At 51.0% G+C, this 26,956-nt stretch overlaps 1 protein-coding gene across 1 annotated transcript in view; it reads left to right on the top strand.

Moving 5' to 3' along the window:
- VSTM4 (V-set and transmembrane domain containing 4) overlaps positions 1 to 10,021 on the top strand; it is a 59,083-nt gene extending 49,062 nt beyond the window's left edge. Inside the window, exon 8 of the mRNA XM_074999913.1 lies at positions 659 to 10,021. Within this exon, the coding sequence (XP_074856014.1) occupies positions 659 to 784 (126 nt within the window). The 3' untranslated portion in view covers positions 785 to 10,021. The remainder of the gene's footprint in view (positions 1 to 658) is intronic.
- Positions 10,022 to 26,956: the final 16,935 nt, after the last annotated feature.

Genomic DNA, 26,956 nt, shown 5'->3' with positions numbered 1-26,956 from the left:
GGGAGGAGCAGAGATGGTACACATTTCTTACATTCTGAAATTTGAAAATATAGGGGGAAACGGAACCTTTTTTCCCTCCCTTTTTCAGACCCATCGTGCAGCAGGCAGCCGCTTTTTAAATTTTTGAACTTTGGCATTGAGAAATGCCAAAGGAAAAATGCACACGGCAACATTTTGAAAAAAGTCAGTAAAAATTCCCACCAAAGTATATTTGTGATATTTTTTCTCCCTTCCTTCCTCCCAACTCGCAGCGAGCTCAAATGAAGAGCGAACTACTTTGCTGCAGCGTGGCGCTGAAAGGAAAACGGGGCCTATCGGACCAGGTTTTTCAACATATTTAGCCATCTAGATCCCAGTGAAATGCATAGGAGGTAGGCACCTGGAGACCTTTAAAATCTGGCCCATTGCAGAAGACAGTCCAGGAGTCCCTTGTGCTGGGAGGGCCAGAAGAACCTTATAATTATTTCTTTTACCTTTAGATTAAATCTCACAAATAACTTCCTCGCTGGAATGGAAGCTCCTTCGCCGGAGGTTGCCGAAAGAAGGCGGGGTAGCCGTCCATCTTGGGTGGCTGAGACACAACCAATGTAGCATCGTGCCAGGGGGTGACCCTTGTGATCCCTTCTAACCCTATGCTTCTATTCTGTGTCTTTTGTAGCCGAAAATCACAGAGGAGAATTTAACGTATGCTGAACTTGAACTGATCAAGCCTCATCAGAAGGCCAAAGGAGCGCGCACTACGACAGTCTACGCACAGATCCTGTTTGAGGAGAACAAGCTATAAAGGCCAGCATCTCTCCAGACGTTCTTTGGCTGCGTTCTATTTAATTCTTGCTGCGCTGTTTATTTATATAAAAAAATCCATACAAATGTCCTTATTTTTTTACAGCCGTTCATGCACTTCTATATTTTTATGAGCCTTAAAAAAAAAAAAAACTATAGCGGAAAGGAAACGTCGCAAACATAATACGATAAATAATTACCACAGCCCTTGGTGTTCCAGTGACTGACGTTCCATGTAGGCCCTTTGCAGTTTTATTTTTTTACTTCTATGCAAATCTGAGATCTGACCACAACAGAGTCCAGGTCAGACAGACATATCTACAGGGCATGAAGGCTGTGGTGTTTGGATCCACTGAGGTAAACCTGGTGCCCCGGAAGAGAGTTGAGTTAAGCTGTTAGGAATTTTTCAGTGATTGTGATCATTTTTTTTTCCTCAACAGCCAATCAAAACTTTGCCCAGGACAGAGTTGGTCTGGACAATTTTTGTTCTATATTAAAAAAAATTATTCTGAAATTCTCAAAACATTTCATTTTTGTTTACAAAATATCAAAAAGTCTGCATCAAAGTTACGTTTTGTTTGGAAATTGAAGCTTGTGATAACTAAAACAAATCAAGAATTAAAAATGGTCAACACTAAACAATTACTGAAACAAACGATGTCAGATGCCCCAAACCCATTGCAGCGCTCCTGTCCGCCAGGCTCCAGTCCCAGTTTGTGTAGATTTTCAAGGTTTTGACTTGTCATGCAGATTCATGGGGCTTGTGTATATCCAGGAAAGTTTTGTACAGTTAGACAATCCACTTTCGCACCCAGCTCCAGTATGAAATCCTGCCCCCCGGCCCACCTTCCAACCTTCTCCAAACCTACATAAGCCAGGGCTGAGGAGCTAGAGCTTTGAACCTGTGGATCTCCAACCTGTGAGCTGGGACCAGGGTGTTAAAACATCTCACTTCTTCCTGCTCTCTGGATTGCTGAGCTTGGATCCCCCTTCTCCAATGGCCTTTTTTTGAAGAGACAGGGCTGAGCTCTGTGATCCCTGGCACATGTGTGCAGCTGAGAGCTCCGCTAGTGAGGAGACCTGGGATGGGCTTTCACAAGAGCAGTAAGTGCCAGCTGCCATGGCAGGTCAATGGGACCTGGGTTCCCTTCTGTCTCGTTTGACCAGCCTGTCATCAGTCTCTGGGTGGGGACACCAGAGAGCAGATTGAGTTGGAGTTGGTCCTGCTTTGAGCAGAGGGTTGGCCTTGATGACCTCCTGAGGTCTCTTCTAACCCTACGAATCCATGATGTACAAGGTTAGGCTCCCATAGCCACTTTCAGGCACCCGTGCCCCGCGTTTTGAGCGTGCAGAGCAGCGTTCCCTTTATTTTTTTCCATCCAGGGCTGACTATATTTTGCTATGTGCGCCGAGACTTGTGCACATGTGCACCTCCAATAGAAACCCATATTGCTGGCTAAGGGCAGCTGTGGGTGTGCTGCCAATCAGCTGATGGGCCCCTGAATCTCTCCTGGGCGGCCGCCCAAGTGCTCAGCTTTCAAGGAGCCCTGGTGCAGAGCCCGCTGCAGGTTTCCCTGATGTCAGCGGCGCTGCCGTGGACGCCGCACTTTGGACAGGCTGATTCCTCATTCCCGCGCCAGCATGTGAACTTCAGAGCCACACTTTTTTGGCCTTTCTTTTTTTTGAAAATCTTGACCGGCTTAGCCAAAGCTGCATCCTCGTAGGCTGGGGCAGGGGGTCTTTGAGGTGACAGAACAGCCAGGCATTGGTTCGTGCAGTGCTCAGCTGAGACCCGCCCCCCTTGCAGCTTTAGAAAGGCACCCAAGGAGTTAGGCTCATATTTGAGCTCCAAAAGCCCTTGGTGCTGGCCTTCAATGCACCATTGCAGGGGAAGCAGGATGCTGGCGAAGGGCAGACACAGCCATGGTCAGAGGTAGCTGGGGCAGGGGCGCGTGTGTGTGTGTGTGTGTGTGTGTGTTTGGGGGAGAGGAGGATGACCAGGGGAAGGCGGAACATCCCCTTAGGTAAAAAACTGCCCCCTCCAAAGCGCAGCCTTCTCCACTCTGCATCTTTTACCGCTCCTGGTCCTGACCTACCCAATTGTGAAAGCTCTCTCAGATCCACAGCCATGCCCTGTCCCAAGCTCCTCCCTGACTTAGCTACCCTGTCTTGATTGCCCCGACCTAGGCTCGCTCTCACACACACACACACACACACTATAGATATAGCTATATCTATAATGTATAACCAGTCAGCTCACCTTTGTTCCCTGTTCCCCCTGGCAGCCAAAGGTGGGCAAAGTACCCAAAATGTTACTTGAGTAAAAGTAGAGCTACTTCGGAGGAGCATGTAATTAGGGAAAGGTCAAAGTGTCCTGGAAAACTACTGAAGTAAAAGTACAAACCATTGTGTGTTGATTGTACAGAGGTATCCAGAAGGATCCCTAGATGGTTGCTTTTACTTCTGGGTACTTGGGCACAATCTAGGCACACGTTGCTTCTTGTGTTACGCAAGTGGTTCTACAGAAGGCTCCTTTTGATTTTTTATTTAATTACATCCCCCCCCCCAAGTGTCTGTACTTTTACTCAAGTAACTTTTTGGGGCCCCTCTTCCACCTCTGCCCTTGGCACAGGCATTGCAGCTGCAGACGCTCTCGTGCTCTGATGAAGCGGGTCTTTGTCCACGAAAGCTTATGCTCCAAAATATCTGTTAGTCTATAAGGTGCCAGAGGACTTCTTGTTGGTCTCATGCAGTGTGCCCTGGATGGAAGCTGGAGGCGTGTAGATAAGCATAGCGGTCTGTGGGTTTTTGGTATAGGGTGGTATTTATGTGACCATCGCTTAGCTGCATCGTTTATCTCATGCATCCGATGAAGTGGGTCTTTGCCCACGAAAGCTCATGCTCCAAACTATCTGTTAGTCTGTATCTTCGAGAACAACCAGAAGTCCTGTGACACCTCACACGGCTACCTCTGTGGTGTGGGACTGTGGCTCAGGCAGCAGGGGGTGCCACACACTGCACGGAGGACTCCAGCGGGTCCTTTGCGCTCTGCTACTGCCTGGAGCCCTCCTGCTGTTGCGGAGCAGGGTGGATGGCACCGGGGCGTGACTGGGAATTTCCCAAAGCACCAAGCAGAACCCTGTCCCCCTCCCTTTGCGGCCTGCGTGGCCCAGGTGAAGTCACCGCCTCCTGCCCTTCCCAAGGAGAGAAGCTTGTGACAGCAGAACTCCACAGACACGTTTATAGACCAGCAATGGTAGATAGCCCTGCTGGACTGGGCTCCAGTAGATTCTCATATGCAGCCTATGGCCACGTCTACACTACCAGATAAATTTGAAATTAAGGCAGTTAGCTTTATTGTACCAAGCGACTGTCTTTCATTAGCTCGATTTCATCATCATCATCAACCATGGGCTCACCATCTGATGCCTCCCTATTTCCTTCCATCTTTCCCTGTCCAGTGCGGAGTGGCTCAGTTTCTGTAGACTAGCTCCGCACCAATCTACTACATCATCTATCCATTCTCTGTGGGGTCTGCCTCTCCTATTTGAACTGTCCACTATGCCAAATACCAGCGTCTTGATTTTTTGTTTGTCATTCATTCTGCCAGTATGGCCGAATAGCTGTAAATTTTTGCGTTGTGTAACCTTCTGCAATAGGTACTCCTTTGGCTGTATCTTCCTATATAATTCCTTGTGGGTAACTTTCTGCATCCACCTTGTTCTCAGGATCTTTCTATAACAACTCCTCTCGAACACCAGTATCTGTCTCTATGAATCTTTCATTATCGGCCATGTCTCACTTTTGGACAACATGCTACTGAATATACACGTTTTCAAGATGCTCAGCTTCGTTCCTAAGCTAATTGCTTTGCTTTTCCAGATCTTATTCGTCGCCTGCAAACTTGCTCTGGCATTTGCTATTCTAGTAGCTATTTCCTTCTTACAGTCTAGAATCATACGTTATGTTGCTCCCCAAATATGTGAACTTCTCTACGTTCTCTAGTTCAGTACCATGTACACTGATTTTCCTTCCTGTTTCCTTATCTCCAAATACCATTGTTTTTGTTTTATCAATGTTCATCATCAGTCCATACCACTTCCCTTCCCTGTTTATCACATGCACTGTTTTCGCTATCTTCTCCTCACCGTCCTCAGTGATAACTATATTATCTGCGAGCCTCAAGTTGTTAATTCTTTTCCCGTGCAGATGTCCCTCTGCCTCTTCCTTGATCTCGTCCATTGCTCTGCCTAGATGCGTGATGAAGATACTTGGCGATATCGGATCTCCTCGTCTCGTACTTCTGCTCATTCTAAGACAACTTCCCAACTCTCCATGTTTTCACCGCTGCCTCCAAATTGTCATTGGTAATCCTTCAACAACCGTATCGGTCTGCTATCCGCTCCATATGTCTCCAACGCTGCCCAAGTCACTTTCTGATCTGTACTGTCAAATGCCTTCTGAAAATCGATGAAGCAATTGCAGATGTTCTCATTCTTTCGTTGAGCTTTCTCCGCTGTCAATCTGAGTGCCCATATCTGCTGTATGGTAATTCCGTCTTTCCTGACTCCCACTTGCTCATCCACTAGGCGTTCTTCTATCTGCAATCTTAGTCTCTCCAGCAGTGTCATCATCAGCACGTTGCTTAGATGACTCGTTAGGGCAATCGTTCTGTAGTTCTTGTACTCCAGAGCCCTTTCTTTCTTGTATATTTTCACTAGCACAGATCTTGTCCATTCCTTAGGTGCCTTCTTCCCTTCTTCCCATGCTATGTGACATAGCCAGGGTATTTTCTGAATCATATTTTCTCCACCGTGTTTAACCATCTCTCCCATGATCTTATCATTTCCAGGGCTCTTGTTAGAAAGAGCAATGAAATAACTGAAGACTACTTCCTCCTTCAAAATATTGGCCTCACTCTCAATGCTCAGCAGAGATATCTCTTTCAGTTCTCGTATCAGTCTCTCTGAGACGTGCAGGTCTAACTGTGCTTTGTGTAGATCGGTGCAATGTCTCGCCCATCTTCTCCTTGTTCATGAGCACCTCTTCATTCTTGTCTTTGATTGCCATCTGCTTCAGCTTCTACTTCCTATTAATAGTTCTAGTCATCTTACACGCCTCCCTGGTCTTACATTCGCCATAATACCTCTCTGTATCTTCACACCGCTCCTCTAACCATTTCACCTTATCCTGTCTTGCCATTTTCCTTACCTCATTGCATTTGACCCTGTATTGCTGTTCTGCCCTCTCAGAAACATCCCTTCTGATCTTCAGCACTCTCTTCTCTTGGACCAACTTCAAGGTCTCCCGCGTAATCCACTTCTTATTGATTTTCTCTTCTTCTGGCACAGTGTGTTCAATTGCCTCTTCTGTTGCTATGGCTATCCCTTCGACTCTCTTATCTAGGTCATTCTCTGTGACCGCATTCCTAATCTTCTCTTTGAGTGCTGCTCTGTACGCATTCCCTATTTCTTCCTCACCTTGCCATGTCTCTCTCAAACTGTGTCTTATACTTTCTCTTGAATTTTATCTTGATGTTTGTGATCACTAGACTGTGGTCCAAGTCTATATCTGCTCCTTGGAAAGTTCGGCACTGCTGTACTGATCTTACCCATCTTCTTCTTATCAGTATCATATCTAGCAAGTTCTTGGCCTTCCCGTTATTCAGTCGCTATGTCCACTGCCTACAGTCGTTTTGCTGGAATCTCGTGTTGCAGATCACCGTCTCGTGCTCCGAAGCAAACTCTAGTAGGTTCTCACCTCATTCGTTTCTTTCTCCGTATCCAAACCTTCCCATGACTCTCTCCCAGTCTTCGTTATCTGTTCCTACCTTCATGTTCCAATCTCCTTCGATGATCGACACATGTCTCTCTGGTATTTCCTCCAGCGTCTTTGTCAAGTCTTTCTAGAATACCTCAGTCTCTTCCGCCGTACTGTGTGACATGGGTGCATACACCTGGCTGACCGAGATGTTGAACAGATTGCTTCAAATCTCGCCACCGTCATTCTTGCATTCACCGGTTTGTATCCTAACAATGCTCCTCTAGCGCTTTTGCTAAGAAGGAATCCGACTGCTGCCTCGTGCTTCGTTTTGCTCCCTGACCAAATGACTTTGCAACCGCACATCACTCCCGATGCCTGTCCAAGTACGTCGCATCGGTATCCCTCCATCTCCTTCCGAAGCAGCTCTACTTTTCCAGTCACCCACCGTGTTCGGACTTTCCACCTTCCAATCGATAGCACGTGTGTTAGTTGTAATTTTCGTTCGGTAGCCAACTTATCGACCCAACCCTGACCGCTCATTGGTGTTGTAGACCTTGTTTATCCGGGTGACGTCTTTTATCATTTAGTCGTACTAGCATCAGATTTCATCCATATTGTTGTTTCACTAACAGCGCATCGTCACTCATCTGACCAACCCTCTTCCTTTATCCAGGTGTGTGACTGGTATGGAACCCCTAGAGGCTTCATGGTAGAGTATTAGCTTGATCTAGGGAGCACTGATACTGATACCATAACATTGCTGAAACCAGGTGGGTGGAGTGTCAAGTGGGAATTTCACAGTTGGACTGAAGGCTGGTGTGGAAGCGCCATGTCTTTGAAGCCAATTCATTTGCCTCCAGAGGCTGACTGGTTCTGCTGCACCTGGCTGGCGGCTCCCCACCACTGGTGGGAGCCAAGAAACTGACCAGCGCAGCACCTGGCTCCAGTTCCTGCAAGCCAGGTGGAGCAGCGCTGGTCAGTTTCATGGCTCCTCCAACCTGCAAGGACTGGGAACCGGGCAGCAGAGTGAGTGCCGGCAGCGGTGGGGGTGCAGCAGGGTCTGGGGGAGGAGGCAGAATGTGGGGCTGAGGGAAGTGTGGGATAGGTTCCCACAATGCACTGCTGCAACAGTTGATGTTTGGCCACTGTCGTGAGGCAGCACTAACTCGACTTTGTATAATGCTGGGTTTTACAAATTTGATTTCAAGCATCCTGACATCCCACAATCAAATGAAATAACATTGACTTTATCTGGTAGTGTAGACGTAGCCTATGGGAAATATTTTCCACTCCTCCTGCGCCGGACGTGCTCCACCTACATCAATTGGCTTGAATCTCCCCAGGGAGGGTGAGCTGCAGGGCAAGGATGAGGGGGCGGGATCTATTCCTGGCCTGTCTGGAGCAGCTCAAATTGTGTAACAGGTGCATTGTAGATGCTGAAATACAGTGAAAGGCCAAACTGGAAGGGCCAGGACTGTGCATGAGCTGTTTTAGGGCAACAGTTTAACATCAGCGTAGCAGGCAGTGGCTTCAGTTCTGGGATCGCCTGGGGCTCTGACCAGTCCTTCTGACCACTCCCTCATGCAGCTTTAGAAAGACACCCAAGGGATTTAGGTGCATAAGTTCGTGGAAAGACGCTAGTATTTGAGCTCCAAAACCCCTTGGTGCTTCTAAGGCTCATGCCCTTGTAGTCTAAAAATCACTTTTCCCACTGGTTCAGTTTGGCTTACAGCTGTAAGTTGATATTCTGGCTGCGATGGATTTGGGCAAAATTGTGCTCTCAGATGGGCATGGATCGATCACGTCTATATTGATGGCATGCCCTCGTTTTGCTTTGGGTATCCTTACACTTGCCTTGGCAAACTGTTCGTGTAAGGCATGCTTTTATGGCTGTCAAAGCAACCGAGGAAGTTCCATGCACCGAAATGACATTAAGAGCACACAATGTAAGATTACAAACTAAAGCAGCTTTTCTTTAAAAGAAAGAAAGAAAGAAAAAGAAAATTAAAGGTCAGAAAATACCCAAGTTGAGGCCCAGTATGCAACTTGCATGCTGCTCTGTTGAATATAGAGTAGATTACTACATCACCTTTAATCACGTTGCATTGTTATTTCAGGGCCCTGCCTCATCAGTAGCATAGCTAGGGTCACAGAAATTCTGCATGGAGCGTGAGCACCATTTTGCTGTTAGGAGGTTCCCTTGGAGCAGATTGTTTTTTGTATAAATGAGATTTTTAAGCAGCTCGTTTAAAATAGGTTCCTAGCATTTTACATATTCAGTGTAATTTACGGTGTAAACGTGGTCTGCATAATGCAGCCATCTGTGTGTTTCCGTCTTAGCTGAGCTGCTTTGAGAAGAGTAAGTGTTTAGAAAAAAGAGGTAAACTTTATGTATAAGATTAATACCCTATTCAGCCACTTTCCAGAATAACCAATTACTCTCAAGCTGGCCCTAGGTTCTCTATGTAGTTTGCTGCTCAGAACTATGCAAATGGGTAATATTCAGGCATGTGAGCTGCTGAAGAAATGTTTGTTTTGCCATTCGGAGGGAGATGTCTAAGTGCAGTGATGCGTGTTTTGAATCTTAGTCTAACCAAAAGTTAGTACCCATCTTCCAGTGGGAATCTTTTAATTGAGAAAAATATTGCCTAAATTTTAGTACATATTCAAGGATTATTAATGGAAATTTTTGAACCGTCTGGCTGTCAACCGAATACTCCCGCTGGGTGAAAAAAATCAACCGGTACAGAATCCTGAAGAAATGCTTTGTCCATGTGTGTGTGTTGGTGAATTTCACTCTCATGAATATCTGACCTTCTAAACATGAATGAGCATCAATGGTCATGTGCTTTTCCTTATGAAAATATCCCCAAATCAAGGTTTTAAACAACGTTGGTCACAGAGGGCTGGACGTTGGGCTTTTGGTTCAGAAAAATGCAGTACTCCGTCTTTACTCTTTGCCCAACAGCTTAATGATACCTTTGTTCATGTGGTAAGGTTCTGTGTGGTCTCATTTAACTTTGATGTTGATGCTTCCCAAAGTAACAGTTGATTTTGATAAATCAATTACCTTTTTTCTTTTCTTTTCTTTTTTTTTGGTGAGCAGTTCAGTCAGTCTCTGGAGACTCTTTTGCTTGCTGTGGAAAAGTCACATGACATTGCGTGGAAAATTCCATGTTTTTCAAGTTTCATTCCAAAATGGAATTTCATTGGTTGAAGGCAAAATGTTTATTGGAAACGTGCCAATTCCAAAGAGTATTTTTTTTCCAACACAGCAGCAGTCCGTTAAATCAAGGTGGTAATCAAGGTGGGCAAATGGATTACAAAAAGATTACAATTTTTCTGATTTGTCAACCGGGATAACAATTTTCGGTTCTGTGTGTCTTAAAAATGGAGTCTGTTCTGCTCTGGCTGTGATCTGAAGAAGTGGGTCTGTCTCACAAAAGCTCACCACCTAATAAATTATTTTGTTAGTCTTTAAAGTGCTACTGGACTGTTATTCTTTATACTGTCAAAAGAAAAAAAAAAACACAGCTATCTCTCTGTTACCCTGAATTCGGAACGTCCTGGGTTTCTAATGTTTTTAATTCCAAACATTCTTAGATGGTAAGTGACACTCAAAACACAATCCGTGCCAGCAAGTTTCACTGAACTCTAGCAAAGGTCTCCTCCCCAGGGGGATTTCCCGAGGTTTTTTAAATGCCCTTGACATGGTCCCTCCACTGCTCAGGTGTTGAACAGGAAGACTCGTAACACCTGACTCAGCAGCATTTGGACTCAGCCGAGCCATAGGGCTACTCCAGCTCTTGTCATTGGCACAACACGGTCTGATGCCAAAATTTGCTCAAGTGCAGCTCTATTAGTGCTTCACCGCCTGAGTGGCACATTGTTAAATGTTAATGTACGGCACGCTCGCGCTTTAAATGGGATTAGAGATGTTTACAGCTGTGCTTAAATGCACCTTGTTCCTCCACATTAAATTTTATAGCCACAACCCTCCCTCAGCAAACAGAAGTAAATCACATTAGTGGCAGCTGTTGTGTGTGGGTGGGGGGCAGATGCTGCAGCTCATGGAAAGGGGGGAGTGTGATTAATTCTTTGATTACCACTTTCTAACTCGTAGGTGTGGCTGGAATGTCGTTAGCTCCCCGTTTACAAGACGCTCATTTGTCCTTTGCTAGGGCTTTACCTGCACAGCAGAACCTGGACTGAACGCTGTCGTGTTTACGGGCCTAGGCCAAGTCCTGAGCTTTCTACTTTGTTTTCGTTACCTCTGCTCAAGTGGAAGTTGACAGGCGTTTTGCCCGTGTAGCACGCCAAAGAAGAGCCGGAGGGTCATAAAGGTGCTCCAGGAAGCAGAGCTGAGCCTTTCAGAATCAGTATCCTGGCATGGCACTGAAAAGCACTGTGATGGATCAGATGGAAATATCGAATGCTTACCCCAAGAGTGATTTCTTGGCCTGTGATGGGGCAGACTGGGCCCCCAAGCCCCCTGTTGGAGACTTGCGGCCTTGCCACACTCCTGTTCTGGGAAACAATAGAGAAGTCCTCCAACGGAGGCTAGAGTGTCTGCAGGGGGAAGCAGCCAATCCGGGGTCAGGAGGGCCTATAAAAGAAGCTGCAGGGCCAGCATCAGTGCTGCTGCAGATCTCAAGGTGAGAGGACCAGAGGTGACTGGCTGCCTGAAGGAGGGGGCAGCACCCTGGAGAGCTCGAAGTGGAGAGCGGGGAAGAGACTGTGGGAGGGGAAGCCCTGGGGACACCACTCCCTATCCAAGACACTGGAATAGACTGAGAGACCACGGACAAGGCGCTGTGCTGGGCCCCTAGAATGGGTGTGTTCAAGGCACACAGAAGCCGTGTCTACACTAGCCCCTTCCTTTCAGAAGGAGCATGGTAATGAGTGAGGTAGGAAGATGCTAATGAGATGCTTCCGTGAATATGTAGCGCTTCATTAGCATAATGGTGAGCACGCCGATTTGAAAGTGCTGCGTTCTATTTGCGTGCCACCCGTGTAGAGGGGGCGCTTTCAAAAGGCCCCCCCGCCCATCTTGGAAAGCCCCTTATTCCTATTCGGTTTTAGGAAGAAGGAGCTTTCAAAGATTGGGGGATGCTTTCAAAGGCCCCCATTTACACAGCCAGCATGCGATTAGAAAGCAGCACTTTGGCCTTACCATGGCTGTCATTATGCTAATGAGGTGCTGCATATTCATGAGAGCACCTCATTAGTATCTTCCACCCTCCCTCATTACCATGCCTGCTGAAAGAAAGGGGCTAGTGTAGATGTAGCCAGAGTGTGACTAGGCGAGAGGGCTGAGTAGCCAGAGAGACTTTGAACAGCGGCAGCGCTGGCTCATGCACTCGACCGGGGGGAGGGCGTTCACAGAAGGTGCGTGTCGCCCCCGTTAAAGTCCCAGTTGTGTTCTCCAGACCCCAGTGCATGGGCATCAGGGCTGCGTGTAAGGACGTGACAATCCACTGGCAGGTTTGAGCGACTGGGCTGTTTAACCCCAGTGTGCAGGGTAAAAATGGGCAGTTCCACACTGCTGCCCTCAGTGTTCCCTGCGGTGACAATGGTTCCCCCGCACTGCCTCAGATTTACAAGTACCACCTAGCTACTGCATAATGCTGCTTATGAACAGCTCTCAAAGCGCTTTCCAGAGGAGGTCAGTATCACTCACCCCATTTTACAGATGGGGAAACTGAGGCACAGCACACCATGACTATGGCTGAGCAGCCTAGTGACGGTGCTGGGTCTCAAATGCAGGCACCCTGACCAGTGGGCCCCTTAATTGCGCCCACCCATGTGTGGAATAAATTTTATTATGTGCACCAATGTGGAGGTGACATCACCGCCATCTTGGTGCACACAACAAAATCATGTGCTGAGGGAGGGGGCTGGGGCAGAGGGTGGGAGGGCTCCACTTGGGGATTGTGGGTTCTGCGGTGAGGCCAGGCATGAGGGTGCAGGAAGGGGCGATGGAGCTACAGAGCCTCGCCCGCGTCAGTAGCACCTGGGTTGGGCATGGGGAAAGGGCCCACCCTCTCTCTGCTGCGGCAGGTCTCTGGCTGGGTCTGCAGGATAAATGTCCCTGCCTCAGCCCCTGCTGGGGCGAGGCTGCAGCTGGGTTCATGCTGGGCGTGGGTTGCCCTGGCCAGGGCTGGGTTTGTGCCGTGGGAGAGCTGGGGGTGGGGAAGGTGGCCCTGGCAGGTCCCTGGGCGTATTTCCCGAGCACCTGCATGTTGCTAAAGAGACAGCAAACTTAGATCCTGACTCCCGTGCCTGCGCACGCTCCCCTAGGATACAGTTGTGCTGGGGTGTGGGGTTCCACCCCAGCAACAGCTGCATTTCATCACCAAGCGGCATGGCACAAAAGTGTGACGCAACCAGAGGAGTCACGTTATTGTGGTATTCCTTGTATGACATACTGAAGTCTTCCAGCGAGACGCCTTCCTGGGGATTAGGAACGAGTTGGTCCAGAGGAAGTAAGTATATTGTCACTACTGCACACAGCTCTTCTTCCTCACTGACTTGCTGCAAACAGGCAGGTACAGTTACTGCAGGAAATCCTAAACAGATTGAAATGGCTGGGCTGGCAGTCAGAAAACCAGGCGTCTAGTCTTGTCTCGGGCACCGATCGGGTGTGTGACCCTGGGGAAGTCACTTTGCCACATCAGGCCTCAGTTACCCTATCTGTTGAATGGCAATAAACACCCATATCCAAGAGTATAGTGAGGCTAGTTTAATTAGCATTGGACTAGTGCTTTAGGGGCTTAGCTGGAAAGTGCTGTCAGGAAGACAGCCCCTACTGACTGAGCATCATACATACAACTCACCCGGGCTCCCAGGTTTACCCAAATAAAATTGCCAGGGCTGCCTTCCTCTGCCGTTTGCCTTCAGGCCGCCCCAAGGCACAGGGCAGAAACTGAGGGGCTGAGCGGGACACAGGAGCACCCCCCACGGGATGGGGGAGACTGACGCTGCTTGCCATTGGTGAATGGGAGGCCGCACTTCCAGCACATGGGGCTGGGTTTCTGTTGCCAAACCTTTCCCGCACCTCATCCAAAATAGACAGAGCAGGGCTGGGCAGTTCTCCAGCAAATGCACAAGAGGCTTTCTGCTGAAGTGGCCAAGCTCAGGAACTAAGGAAACGAAACAGGGTTTTTTTCTGATCACCTCAGACACTAAGAGACGGGGTCTTTGTGACACAGTGGCCGTCTGAAGGACTGTCAGCGTTATAGGTAACAGACAGTCTCAGTTCCTCTTCCTGGCTTGTGAATGCTGTGCATGACAGAACCCTTTCACTGACAGTACCTCAACTATTCCAGCTTCTATTTGAGGCTTCAAAGCACTTTGCGGCCATTCCAATGGCCAAGTATCAGGACAGCTGTGCTGGTCAGTGGGACCGATCCGCCCAGAACCTCTCTCATCCCCTTTGAGCCTGAAGGCCTTCCCCATAACCACGGGCACCGAGCCCCACAGGCTTCCTTTTATTTGTTTTAACGATGCAGCTGACGCATTTCACGAGGTGACCCTAGCTCGTGTGTTATGTGAGTAGGTAAATAACCGCTCCCCAGTTGCTTTGTCCATACTGCTCAGGGTTTTCTAAACCTTGATCCCATCCTACCTCAGTCTTCTGGTTTCTCAGGTGACCAGTCTCTGGCTTTTTAATCATTCTTGTTTCCATTTCTATTGCACTGCTCTCAGATCCCTTTGCAACAATGACAACCAGCCACACCCCTGGCGGTTTGGCTCCTTGGCAGGTAACTCTAAGGGTCTCTGCTAGAAGCTTTTAGCCACAGAGTGTAAAGGAGCAATTCACAGACCTGCTCCATCAGGGCAGGGCCTTCTCCACGGCAGCCTCCGCCAAACACTCTCCAGACCTCTTTGTCTGCAACATGGCTCTCGGGCTCGATCCCCTGCTGTTCCCAGGCCTTGCAAACCCATCTCCGCCCTCCCCAACACTGCCTCCAGAGCTTTCAGCTACGCTCCTTCAAGGCCCCGTCCTGCTCCCCGGCTTCAACCTCTCACTGTAAATCAACTACCCTGCTCCTCCTCAGCTGGGTCTCATCCCTCATTAAACCTGACACGCCCACCAGGTGTACTGATTCAGTGCCCCAGCTTCCCTTAAACCATTCAGTGCCAGCGTGGAGTTTGCATGGCTGGTGCACAGAGCCGTACTGAGCCCCGCCACCCTCTGCACAAATTACATCAGCACAGCAGGAATCTGCCCCCACGCAGAGGTGGTCTGTGACCCGCCAAGCTCAGTAGATGTGCAGAAGGGGCTGTTACGATCTACCCTGAGCTCCCACATAACACGGGCCTCGGAGCTGCCCCCAGCTCTTCCTGCTTTAAGCCCACAGCTGCGGGGGGAGCTACAGCCTCTGTTAGATGGAGAGCCCTGGTGGGTGGGTCTGACTTGCTTGGGGCACTCTGGCTCAGGGGTGTCAGCTGGTTGGCTCAGGCCAATGCCTCGTCTCTCCTGGACCCCAAGGTGGGGGATGCCAAGTGGCCAAGTATCAGGAAGGGGCCGTCTGATTAGAAACCTGCAGCGGCTTCCAGCAGAACCAGCAAGGACAGCTCACTGGGCATGTGTGTGCTCGGTGGTGGTGCAGCCCCTGGCTCCGCAGGTGCCACAGTGGGGCAGCTCAGGACATCCCAGGCGGAACAGCCTTAGCTCAGAACCTGCCGCCGCCTCGGCTCAGCGCGTCCCACGGGGAAGGGTCCATTTGGAGAATTATTCAAAAGAAACCAGAGCATCCCAGTGCGCCCCTCACAGCTGCTTCTCTCCCTTGCCTCCTCTTGCCACCTGTCCCAGGGCCAGCCTCCCTGTCCTTCCCAGCTGGCTCACTGTCCTTGGCTCTGCCTCGGTGCCTCGGCCTGCTCCTCTACCCACGACCTCCCTGTTCCCCAGTCCCAGTCTCTGATCCGGCCCCCTCATCCAGTCTCAGTGTCCCCATCTACCGGCTCTCACGGCAGTCCCATCCCCAACAGTCAGTCCTGCTTTGCCTCACCCCGCTACCTGCTTCCCGTCCGGGTCTTACCCTGCCTGGTTCCCAAGCTCCTCTACCTACACAGAAGGTCCATCTCTTGTCCCCTCTGCACTGAAATCTGTCCGGCCATTCTGGAAGAAGAGACTGTGCCTGCAGGGGCCAGCAAGAGACAGGCTTCTGGTTCTTATTTCTGGTACCCCACCTGGCCTGGAGCGGGTCATACAGGGCGAGTTCAGCCTCAGCCCCGCAGCCTCTGGCTGCAGCAGATTCAGCTGCTCTGAGACTGCTGCATGCACAATCTGGTCACATGTAACAGCTGGAGCACGCTCGGAGAGGACAGACTTTTCGCTGATTTTAAATGCTAAAATCAAAAAAGTCCATGCCGGGCATGTGTGCCATGCAATTTTCAAAGGCTTGTACCTGGGTCAACTGCGGTGGATTTTCCAGGGGAAAAGGCATCACCATTGACAAAGAGCCACTCCCCACCCCCACCAAATTTCCAATCCCGTGCGGCAAGTGAGCTCGCCAGAGGGACGACTGCCAGAATGTAGTTTGACATTGCGAAGCCACGTACAGTAAACTTCCTTTAATCCGGTCTCTGGTGATTAGGAAATCCTGGTGGTCCGGCGTCTGGCAAAAATAGCCCCATTTACAGAGAGACTCTGGCAAAATTTGATGGTCCGGCATACAGTAGTTCCCCTCCAAATTTGCGTAAATCGGGGGGCTGGGTTGGGGCAGTGTGTGTGTGTGGGGGGGTTAAGCCTGGGGTGGCTTAAGGCTGCAGGGGGGTCAGGGGGTGGAGTTGAGCCCAGGAGTGTGGGGGTTGGCGCCAGGGTGTGCAGGGGTGGTGAAGTGGGAGGAGAGCAGGGGGTGAAGAAAGTGAGACGTGTGGTGGGGGTGACGTCCAATAGTCCAGAAAATGTAGTAACCCAGCACCTGTCCGGTCCTGGATGTGCCGGACCAAAGGGATTTTCCTGTATTTCCTGCTCACGTTAATCTTGGGAACAGGTAAAGCCCTTTGGCTGAAAAGAAAATAATCCTGAGGCAGGCACCTGGTCTGGCAAAGTTGTCAGCAACTGAAAACAGGCGCTTGTAATGGGCAAGTTCAGGCAACCTTAGGGACAAGTGGCACTGCCAGCCCGGCCGCTCCTAATAAATGGAATCTCCCGAGGACCTGACACTGCCAACTGTGGGGCCCGCGTTCCCCACCGAAGGGCAAGGGCGCTTTGTTTGCTGGGTGATGCCTTCCGGCCGTCTTTGGTATGGTGCCTAGAATAGCAGAGCAGCTCCCATGGCTGCTTTCACTTAAAGCAGGCTGCCCGGAATACCCTTTGCCACCACCTGCTATGGCCTCGCCCCCTCCAGCCTGCTTCCTACCGGGGGGGCATGGGAATTACAGAGTGCCTGTGTGAGGAGGGGGTTTTCCATCCACCGTAGCACAAGGGAGTCAAAACAGGGCGGCCCCCCTCTTGCACGCCTCAGCCCGTGAGCCTTCCTCAGCCGCTGAAGTGAGCGTTGGCTATTCGCATGCCCACGGCGTGGAGCGCCCCTTCCAGCCTAATGCGCTCTGCTCTCATGGATACAGCAAACAGGATCACAGCTGCTCCCAGGCCGCTAAATCACACCCCCCCACCCCCCGAGCCCCCGAGTAAATCCCGGCACGTGAAATGGCAGCAAATGTCAAAGGCCGCTGCTATGTATCACTGTAAAAAATAACATTAATTGGGCTGCTCGGCAGTTTCCTGAACAAGCCATAATTAGGTTAGATAAGAAACTAGCAGCGGCTCAGTGCTGTAAATGTCTAAATGAAGTTATTCTGAGAGTGCCCAGCATTTCGACATTTCAGAGTTCAGAGTAATTGCGGGATTGAAATCAAATTGCTTCTGTTATTTAAAAGGTCATTATCCTCTTCAGTTAGATCTATGAGAACTATTTTCCACTCCACTGCGCCGGTCGAGTTGGTACAATTAGACTTGCTTGAGTAGATTTCTAGCAGGCCTACTCCCACTTATCACAGCGCTAGCACGGGCACAGGGGAGGGCTCGTAAGTAGAGAGCCCCAATAGCGAGCTCAGAAACTCTCAGTGATATCCCAGACCCTCAGGCAGAAGCCGGAGACCGGTCGGCTCGTGAGCAGCTCTCGGCCAAGGTGAGAGAAAGCGGGTGCGCTCGCATGCAGCACCCCAGTCAGAACATGGCCGGCTGGGGTCAGGACAGTGTGGACAGGTAACGTTCCAGGCCCAGTGCTGGCCGTGGGCAGCCCACCCCTCCCCTTCTGGCCTCCACCCACACAGGAGCCCCAGGCACCAGATGGCTGGAGGAAGTCAGGTGAGGCCCAAGCGCTGTGGGCCCGGACCCAGCACTCACAGCCTCTGGGTGGTGTGGCCGTAGTGCGCTCTGGTTCCTCTCCTGGAGCTCGCTTGGGTCAGGCCTGCGGATCTGGCGGCCAGGCAGCATGGTGGCTGTACCCTCAGCTCTGAGCCCCTGCCCTAACCCCTCCCCACGTCTCCATCCCCTGAGCTACCCAAACCCCAACCGTATGGCCTCTGTCCTGCACCCCCCTCACCCTCCACCCCCTGCCTGACCACGCCACCACCTCGTGTCCCCATTCCCTGCCCAGAGCCCCCCACAGCCCCAGCTGCTCATCCTGGGCTCCCCCACACCCCCTGCTCTGAGCCCCCACTCTCCATCCCCCACAAAGCGCTTGCAAGCACTGTAATAGTGCCACTCCCCAGCCCTGCACCCCAAGGGAGCAGTAGGATATGACAGCGCCGATAAGAGATTTAAGTCACTTTCACTCCTGCCCCATCAGGCCTCACCCTCCTTGGAAACCTGCCGAGCACTTTCAAAAGACGAGCTGGGGACCTTCAGTTCGTAACTTGGTGAGACGCTAAAACCCATGGACTGAACAGAGACCCTGGATTTATGGCTTGTTACAACAGTTCACTAACCCCCTCCCACGCACACACATCCAGCTTTCTTTTCCCCCTTCCTTTCCTCCCCACATCTGGAGGGCCATTAACAGGCCACTTCACCTTGCATGGTGCCTTGAAATATGTGCCAGCTACTCACACATCCGTGCCACCTCCTATTTCACTGCGAGACTGAGACCAGGTCTACACTGGAGACCTTAGGTTGGTCTAACTACATCACTCAGGGATGTGAAAAATCCACACCCATGAGCGACAAGGTGAGTAGAACTGTAACACAACCCCCGCCCCCGCCATGTAAACTGTGCTATATCGATAGGAGTGTGTCTCCTGCCAATACACCCACTGCCTCGCTCCCGAGCCCCTTGGTCTGCCAGCGAATGGCCACTTGACTGTGATTGCCACTTGCCATGATGGCACCTGAAAGGAGATTTTTGGCTCTTGGTCTGCCAAAGACCTGTTTGCTCTCTCCCCAGACTCATCCGGTTCTGTGCTGAAGGGGGTGGGGCAGGGTCACGGTCTTGTGGACATTCGGTTAGCTAAAGTCTTTTCTCAGTACAGCTATGGTTAACGCTTCGCACCTAACTCTCATGGCCTTGGTGGGATGAAAGATGGAGGTACGCACATCTCGTAGAACTGGCAGGGACCTTGAGAGGTCTTCAGGTCCGGCCCCCTACACTCACTCCATCCCTGACTTTTAAAAAAAAAAAAATCTATCTACCCTGCTCCAGGACCTGGGACAGCCCCTCAGAAAGTGAGCTCGCAGCCCTTGGTTTACAAGGCCCATGCTCTAACCACCGAGTTTGCCTGTAAGGGGGTTCTACAGAGTCCCCAGAAATGCCAAGGAAGCAGAAAGTGGGTTGGTAGGAGGCCAGGAGAGCCAATGGAAACAGTGTCTGGGCCTTTGAATTGGAAGAGGTGACCTTCCTGTTCCTTTTGTATAGCCAGTGCAGAGCCCAGAAGGACCAAGGAGGGGCATGGAGAATCCAGCAACATCCACACTCAGGGAAGGATTCCATCTTCAAACTACAGACAGGCAAACAGGGACTGTTTAGCAGATGTGACCAGGTTATTTTCTGGATGTCAGGCCTCCAATAGGATGTGCTACCACCTTTGAAACCACACTCTTATCCCCTTCCCTCCCCCAGACTTGTTTTGTGGCTTGGCACTTGTCCGCTGGGAATTAGGGGTCCCCAGTACACGCTGGGAACTGGGACCGAACGCCTCCCTGAAATGCCAGAGTTCGGCTGTGGGCACAGCTCTCTCCCCAGCTTCGAACGTGGAAGCCAGCAGCAGCCATGAAGCCAGGACGGAGGTTGGGCGAGGCTGGGAGGGCAGGGAGTAGGGAAGGGAATTGCTATTATTAGCAAAGTCCCGACTTCTACTTAGCTTTAGGCGCCTTCTCATCTTTGCTTCTCTGCCATCTTGGTAACACCCAAGAGGCTGAACCACCAGCTCCCTGGCTGCCAAGGGCCAAGATCAACACGACATAATTCACCCCATACTTATCTTTAAGTAGCAACTGTGCAGCAGCAGGAGGCGTCAGAGGGCGGTGGAGCCTTTTGGGTTGAGGCTCCAGTGGTTTCCACGCTAGCCTGGTTTTTGAGCAACTGGGTTAGCTTGGGCCCTGAACCAGCAAAGTCTGACAGAGGTGCTTAACTTTCTGAGTCGCAGGTAGTGCTACGGCCTGCTGCCAGTGCCTACACCTCTGCAGGGCCAGGGCCTTATCGCAGGGGGCTGAATGGGGAAGTGTGGCAGAAGCTGTTAACAGCTTCAAATGGGCGCTCTGGAAGCCAGCACCGGAGCTGTCCCATCCGTAGATGGTTTGGGGCAGTCGCCCCACGCCCCACGCTTTGGGGGGACCTTGCAATGGCTGCCTCAACTGTCCTGTGGACAGGGCTGAGGGCAGCCCGGAGATTTCCTGTTGAAGCGGAGTGCTGCAGGCTGGGAGAGGGCGGTGAGGAAGGGTAGGGCAGAGCAGAGCAGGGGCATGTTTGGGGGGAAGGTACCTTGGGGACCCGTGTGCTGTGTAATTCACTAGCAGGGCTTAGCAGCCCGAGCGCCCCTGTAGCAGAAGGCGGAGCCCAGTCACAGGAGGAAACCAACGTTCGTCTACGGGGCATAAATCCCTCTGGAAGAGCTTAGAGAATTGGGGGACTGATCTGAAGCCCCCGAGAGACTTTTGGGGATGTAAGGTCTGGAGTCTGTTCTTCTGGGGCCTCCAGAGCCTGCCGCCCAACTTTGAGCCAGGGCTGGCAGCAGGTGAAGACGGCTGAGAGCATCTCTCCTAGCCTAGGGAACGTGTGTTTGCAAGTCAGAGCTGCTCAGCCGGCCTGCGGACTGCAGCAGCCCCTGCTTCTCAGCTCTTTCGTCCCTCCATCTTCCAGGAGACGAAGGAAAAAAGGGAAATTCCGCAGGGGCCGTTAAGGTCCCACAGCTAACCGTGGAAAAGTCAAGCGATGCTCATGGAAAGGTGGCACGTCCCCTCGAGCGTCTGCATTGCCACGGACTAGGCTGCAAGTAAGTATTAGTTCAACTGCAGCAGCACCTGGCACACCTGCAGGCCCCCAGCATAATTTTTTTGGGCGCAGGGCAAACTTGTAGCATGGGCCCCCTCCCACACCACAATTTGCCGCCTGGGCTGGGCCCCCATGGCCTAGTAAAGTGTTCCCCCCGCAATCGGGGTGGGGGGCAGGTAAAGTGCACCCTGTCCCCCAGATATGGTCCAAGACCGTAAGGTGCCAGGTGCTGCTGTTCCCGAATTGATACAATATTGTCAATGCACTTCAGCTCCTCTGTCTGCATCTGTGGTTGAAAGGGGCAACCTGCTCTCCGCATTAAGCAGTTCGGCTTTGCAGGCTCCGACCATCCCTGGAGGACTCTCCTCCACTGGGTGGGGCAGTACCTACCCCACCATGGGCACCACGGTAATGCAGATAGTTACTCCGTAGCTTTCCACAAGTGAGGAGGGCAGCTCAGATGTAAACCGGTCCTCTCCAGTTGTCTTGTTTGCCTTCTCCTCCTTTGGCTGTGCCAGGAAGTTATGGGCTTCATCTTCCAAAACGGGCCATCCCGCCTTACGTTTACACACACCCGTTGTCGATTCGTCTTCCAGGAGAGTGGGAATCGGCCAGGGGACGAAGGCAACTCCATGCCTCTCGCGGCGTTGTGGAGGAGTCTAGGCCAGAGGTGAACCAAGGAGTCTAGTGTGTCCCCCGTGTCACGCGGGAACTGCCCAGGCTCTGTGGCCTGACGGTGATCGGAACCAGCTTGGAGCATTTCATTCGGCTCCTCCAGCTGCAGAAGGCAGTTCTGGCTCCATGAATGGGCCCCCAAACTCCTTCCTCGCCACGGCTCACAATTGTAACAGACAGCCATGGGAGCGGCGCCTGCTGGAATGAAGAGAGGCTACAGTCCTACCTCCTCCTGGCCCTGCCACGGACTTGTTACGCGGCTTTGTTCAAGCCTTTCCTTTTTGTTCCGGCCAGGGACCAGTCATCACAACAGTCAGAATTAGGTGAGAGTTTTTGGCCTTAATATTCCTGCATCTCAAATTCCCATCTGTAAAAACCCTGATGTACCACATCGGTGAGTTGTAAAGAGAAATCTGTGAACACAGGTGAGGTTCAGACTGTTCAGACTACAACTGTGAGCACCATTTCGCCACCGATCAGCCCGTTGGCAGCTGGTTTGTCCAGTGTGCAGGAAATAAGGCAGGAGCAGTGTTCCCTCTAAGCTGGGTGTCCAGGAGAGATTCAGGTGCTGCTCAGCTGATTAGCAAAGTGCCCATGGTTTCTATTGGTGGTGCACCTCCGTGCATGCTTTGGTGCAGATAAAATGTATTCCACCCATGGATGTTAAAAATTAGAGAGAACCCCGGGCAGGAGCTACATACTGAATGAAGAGGCTAGGAAGCCAGGCTGAGCGGCTAGCTTGGCTCCTAAGGCGGGTCCCTTGTGTGGAGGCAGGGGTCACACAATTGAAGCCTGCATTATAAGACATACAAAGGGCTGAAATCAGCCTGCCAGAGCAGTCTTTAACCGGGCATGGCCTCACTTTTGAGTGCTTGACTTGGCACAACCTGTGGAAAACATTCGTCTCAAACAACTTGTCTGTAATTTCTTAGATTTTTTACAAAAGGAAAAGAGGGAGCACCCCAGCCCTCACCCATCCCCTGTGTGGGGTCACACCCAGTTCTTTTCCCTAATATTTTTCCCCATCTCTGGGTGGAATACATTTTGTTATAGGCACCAAGGCCTGTGCAGCTGTGCACCACCAGCAGACACATGCTGCCAGCTGTGGGCGCTCTGCTAATCAGCTGCGTGGCATTTGATTCTCTCCTGAGTGGCCACCCAAGAGCTCAGCTGACACGGAACGGTGGTTGCGCCATTCCCCAGCTGTTGAAGGACTTGTAGGTTGGAAGAAGCCAGGAATCCAGGCCCTGGAAGAATGTCCCTCCTTAACAAAGTGCTTGTCTCCTGAAGTGCAGCAGAGAAAAGGAAGCCAAATGAAGCGGTGCCAAGAGCTCCAAGCGAGAGCCTGGCTCTCTGCTGAGAGGCGAGCCTCAGGGCGGCTTGGCTCGCCGACAAAAACAGCGTGTTCTCTCATGAGCGGGAAGTGGGCATTGGTGGGAGAGATCCTCCCCCTTTGTGGGAAGCAAGGCAGGGCTGCCGCAGACAAGGCAGCCAGAAGGGGCAGCAGGCCCAGGGAACTGCCGAATGCCTCGGGGTTTCCTGTGCTGCGCAGCCTCGGGCCCAGCGCTGGGGCCTAGCGTCTGATTTGCTGAGTCTCGGCAGAGAGAACATATAGAACGGCAGCAGTTTTTGCATGTGAATTTTGCCTCTCTTTGAGCTTTGAGCAGCTTCTGCTGCAAACCAGCTCTTGATTTGCAAGCTGTCTGAGAGGCCACTCAATAAACTTGCATCAATGTGACAGCGGTGGCTGCCTAGCCCTGCCCCGGTTCTTCAGTGTGTGTGTGATTTCGTTGCTCTCGCTGGGCTCTGGCGTGAGTCGGGAGCAAATTTCCCATGGGAACCGGCACTCCCTGCACGTGTGAGCCCTCTGGGCTGGTTTCAGTTTGGTTCTGCCTGGTCTGCCTTCTTCAGCTCCTCCTGTGAATTGAAGTCCTGGTTGATTTACGCTGAAGGACCACACAGCAAAGGAAGCCACACAATGCAGCCGGCACAGGGCCAGAGGGCAGCTCCAGTCATTTGGTTTGGGGTTCAATGGTAAAAAAGCCTTTAGAAGCCCAAGCTGAAGCCTGGACTGGATCCCACGTACCAGGAGAGGAGCCAGCACAGTTCCATGGACAACAGCGACCTTCCCCCTTGGAGCACATGTGGGGAGAGCCATTGAAACAGGAGGGCTGACTGAGACAAATTGGAAGACTGGGCTGCAAGAAATCTGACGTGGTTCCAAGTGCAGACTCCTGCACTTGGGCCGGAAGAATCCCAAGCATTGTTACAGGCTGGGGTCCGACTGGCTCGGTAGTAGTTTTGCAGAAAAGGACCTGGGAGTTGTAGTGGGATGAGAAGCTGGACACGAGTCAACAGTGTGAGACTGTAGCCAAGAAGGCTAATGGCGTATTAGGTTGCATCAAGAGGAGCATTGCTAGTAGATCCAGAAAAGTGATTGTTCCACTTTATTCGGCTTTGGGGAGGCCGCATCTGGAGTACTGTGTCCAGTTCTGGGCCCCCAGTTATAGGAAGGATTTGGATACACTGGAGAGGGTCCAGCGGAGGGCGACCAAAATAATTAGGGGGCTGGGGCATATGACTTATGAAGAAAGGTTGAGGGAATTGGGACTGTTTAGTCTGCAGAAGAGAAGGCTGAGGGGGGACTTGATAACAGCCTTCAACTTACTGAAGGGAGGCTGCAAAGAAGCTGGAGAGAGGCCGTTCACAGTGGTCACGGAGGGCAGAACACAGAACCGTGGTCTCAAGTTGCGGTTAGAAAGGTCCAGGTTGAACATTAGGAACAACTTTTTCACTAGGAGGGTGGTGAAGCATTGGAATGGTCTACCCAGGGAAGTAGTGGAGTCTCCATCCCTGGATGTGGTTAAGACTCGCCTCAACAAAGCCCTGGCGGGACTGATGTGATGGGTTTGGTCCTGCTTAGAGCAGGGGGCTGGACTCGATGGCTTTTTTAAGTCTCTTCCAGCTCTATTGTTCCATGATTCTACGGGCCTCAGCAAGAGGGGGCGGAAACTGAAGGCTGTGTGTCGATGAGGCACGAATCCAGACTAGGACTGGAGAAACTTGGCTGTGACTGATCGGCGTGATGTCCTTCTCACACGTGCAATGGGTAGTGCTGATGGCTACTGGACTGATCGCTGCTTTATTCGATCCAATTACCAAATGGAGAAGTCAGAGGAAACAGATCCGACGAAAGATCAATGTACAATGTACAAGGCTTGAAGTCAGACAAAGTGACTTCCAGATCGCACGCTAAAGGAAGCTGCTGACCGTACAGCCTGAAGATGAAGAGCACCGGTCACTTGAAGAATGCCGTTGTTGGAGCTTGTGGAGAAACCATTGGCTACCTGGCCAGGAAGCATCCAGACTGGTTTTACAAGAACGATGTGGAAATTGACTGCTTGATTGAGGCAAGAAAGAAGCCTTTAGGGCCTGTCAAAGCGACGTCAATTGAACAACAAAGGGAGAAAGAAGCACATGCCAAGGCCAAGGCAAAAGTCCAACATAAAACAAGGACTCCAAAAAACCAGTGATGGACTGAGAAGGCATAAGAACTCCAGCATCTCGCAGACATCAACGATACGAGACGTTTCTTCAACGCTACCAAAGCTGTTTATGGACCAAGAAACCATGGAACCAATCCCCTGAGATCAAAGGATGGTACCCAACTCCTGAAAGACAATGAAGACATCGCTTCTCGCTGGAGGGAGCACCATAATGGACTTCTGAACCGCCCCTCCAGCGTGGTCCTAGAATCTCTTGACCAAATCCCTCGGCAACCAGCTAGAGATGATCTTGCAACACTTCCTTCCCTGAGTGAGGTCCAAGTTGCCGTCGAAGCGCAACAAGGTAACCGGACTAGATGGAATCCTCAGTGAAATCTTCAAAGACGGTGGGTCAGGACTCCCCAAACTACACTACCTCCTGATTCTCAACATCTGGGGTAGACAGCAGATGCCACAAGATTTCAGAGAGACACGGATGGTCACTCAGTTCAAGAAGGGTGACAAGTCAGACTGTGGAAATTATTGTGGCATCTCCCTCTGGGACAGCAGGGAAAATCTTAGCTCGAATCCTGACCAACTGACTCCTGCCACTCTCAGAAGACATTCTCCCAGAATCCCAGTATGGCTTCCAACCATTCCAAGGAACAGTGGACATGATCTTCACTGCCCGGCAACGGCAAGAAAAATGTCGCGAACACGACCAAGCCTTACATATGGGTTTCATCGACTTGACGACAGCATTCCACTCAGTCAGTCGGAGTGCCCTGTGGACCATCTTCTCAAAGATTGGCTGCCCCGAAAAATTCCTTAGGATTTTAAGGCTGCTTCATGACATGGCTGCCACAGTAGTGAGCAATAATGGATCCCAAAGTGATCCCTTTGAGGTCAAAACGGGAGTCTAGCAAGGCTGCGTCATTGCCCGTCATTGTCCTGCATCTTCATCACCAGGACCATTCACCTCATTGACAGTAAGCTTCCAGATGGCGTGGAGATTGTCGACGGAATCAACAAGAAGCTTTTCAGTCTTAGGAAACTGAAGGCTAAAAGCAAGACCTCCATGACCTCAATCATGGAGCTCCAGGATACGGACAACAAAATGGTTGCTGCTCTTTCTCCCACAGCCCTTCAGGCCATCTCAAGTGCCTTCGCTGAAGCGTATGAGAATCTCAGCCTCACACCGAACATCCACCAGCCTTCACCAACAGGACAATCTCAAGCACCTTCTATTGAAGTCAATGGAAAATGTGGAGCCCTTCCCACACATTGGAAGTCATCTTTCCACTGAAGTCGACATTGGTGAGGAGACCCAGCATCATCGGAGCCGTGCAAGCTCTGCTTTTGCCCACCTGAGATAAAGGATCTTTGAGAACCGGGACATCTATTCCAAGACAAAGCTCTTTGTATACCATGCAGTGGTTGTTCCAATGCTACTGTACGCATGTGAAACCTGGACAGCATAGAAGCGTCATTTGAAGGCACTTGAACAATATCATCAACGCTGCCTGAGGAGAATCCTAAATATTTCTTGGGAGGGTAGGTACACAAACACTAGCGTCCTAGAAAAGTCGAACATGACCAGCATTGAATCCGTTATCATTCACCAACAACTTCGTTGGACTGGCCACATGGTATGGATGTCTGATCAGCGCCTCCCAAAAGAGATTCTGTTTTCCGAGTTGGAGGAAGAACAGAGGAGTGATGGGGGCCAGCGGAAGCAACTTAAGGACATGTTGAAGGCACACGTGAAAACTTGCAGCATCCATGTCAAAACTTGGGAGAACTTTGCCC

This window comes from Carettochelys insculpta, chromosome 7 (assembly GCF_033958435.1).
Source record: "Carettochelys insculpta isolate YL-2023 chromosome 7, ASM3395843v1, whole genome shotgun sequence".
Taxonomy (NCBI): Eukaryota; Metazoa; Chordata; order Testudines; family Carettochelyidae; genus Carettochelys; species Carettochelys insculpta.
Note: the sequence above shows the minus strand (reverse complement) of the source record. Positions and strands in the feature narration are given on the sequence as shown.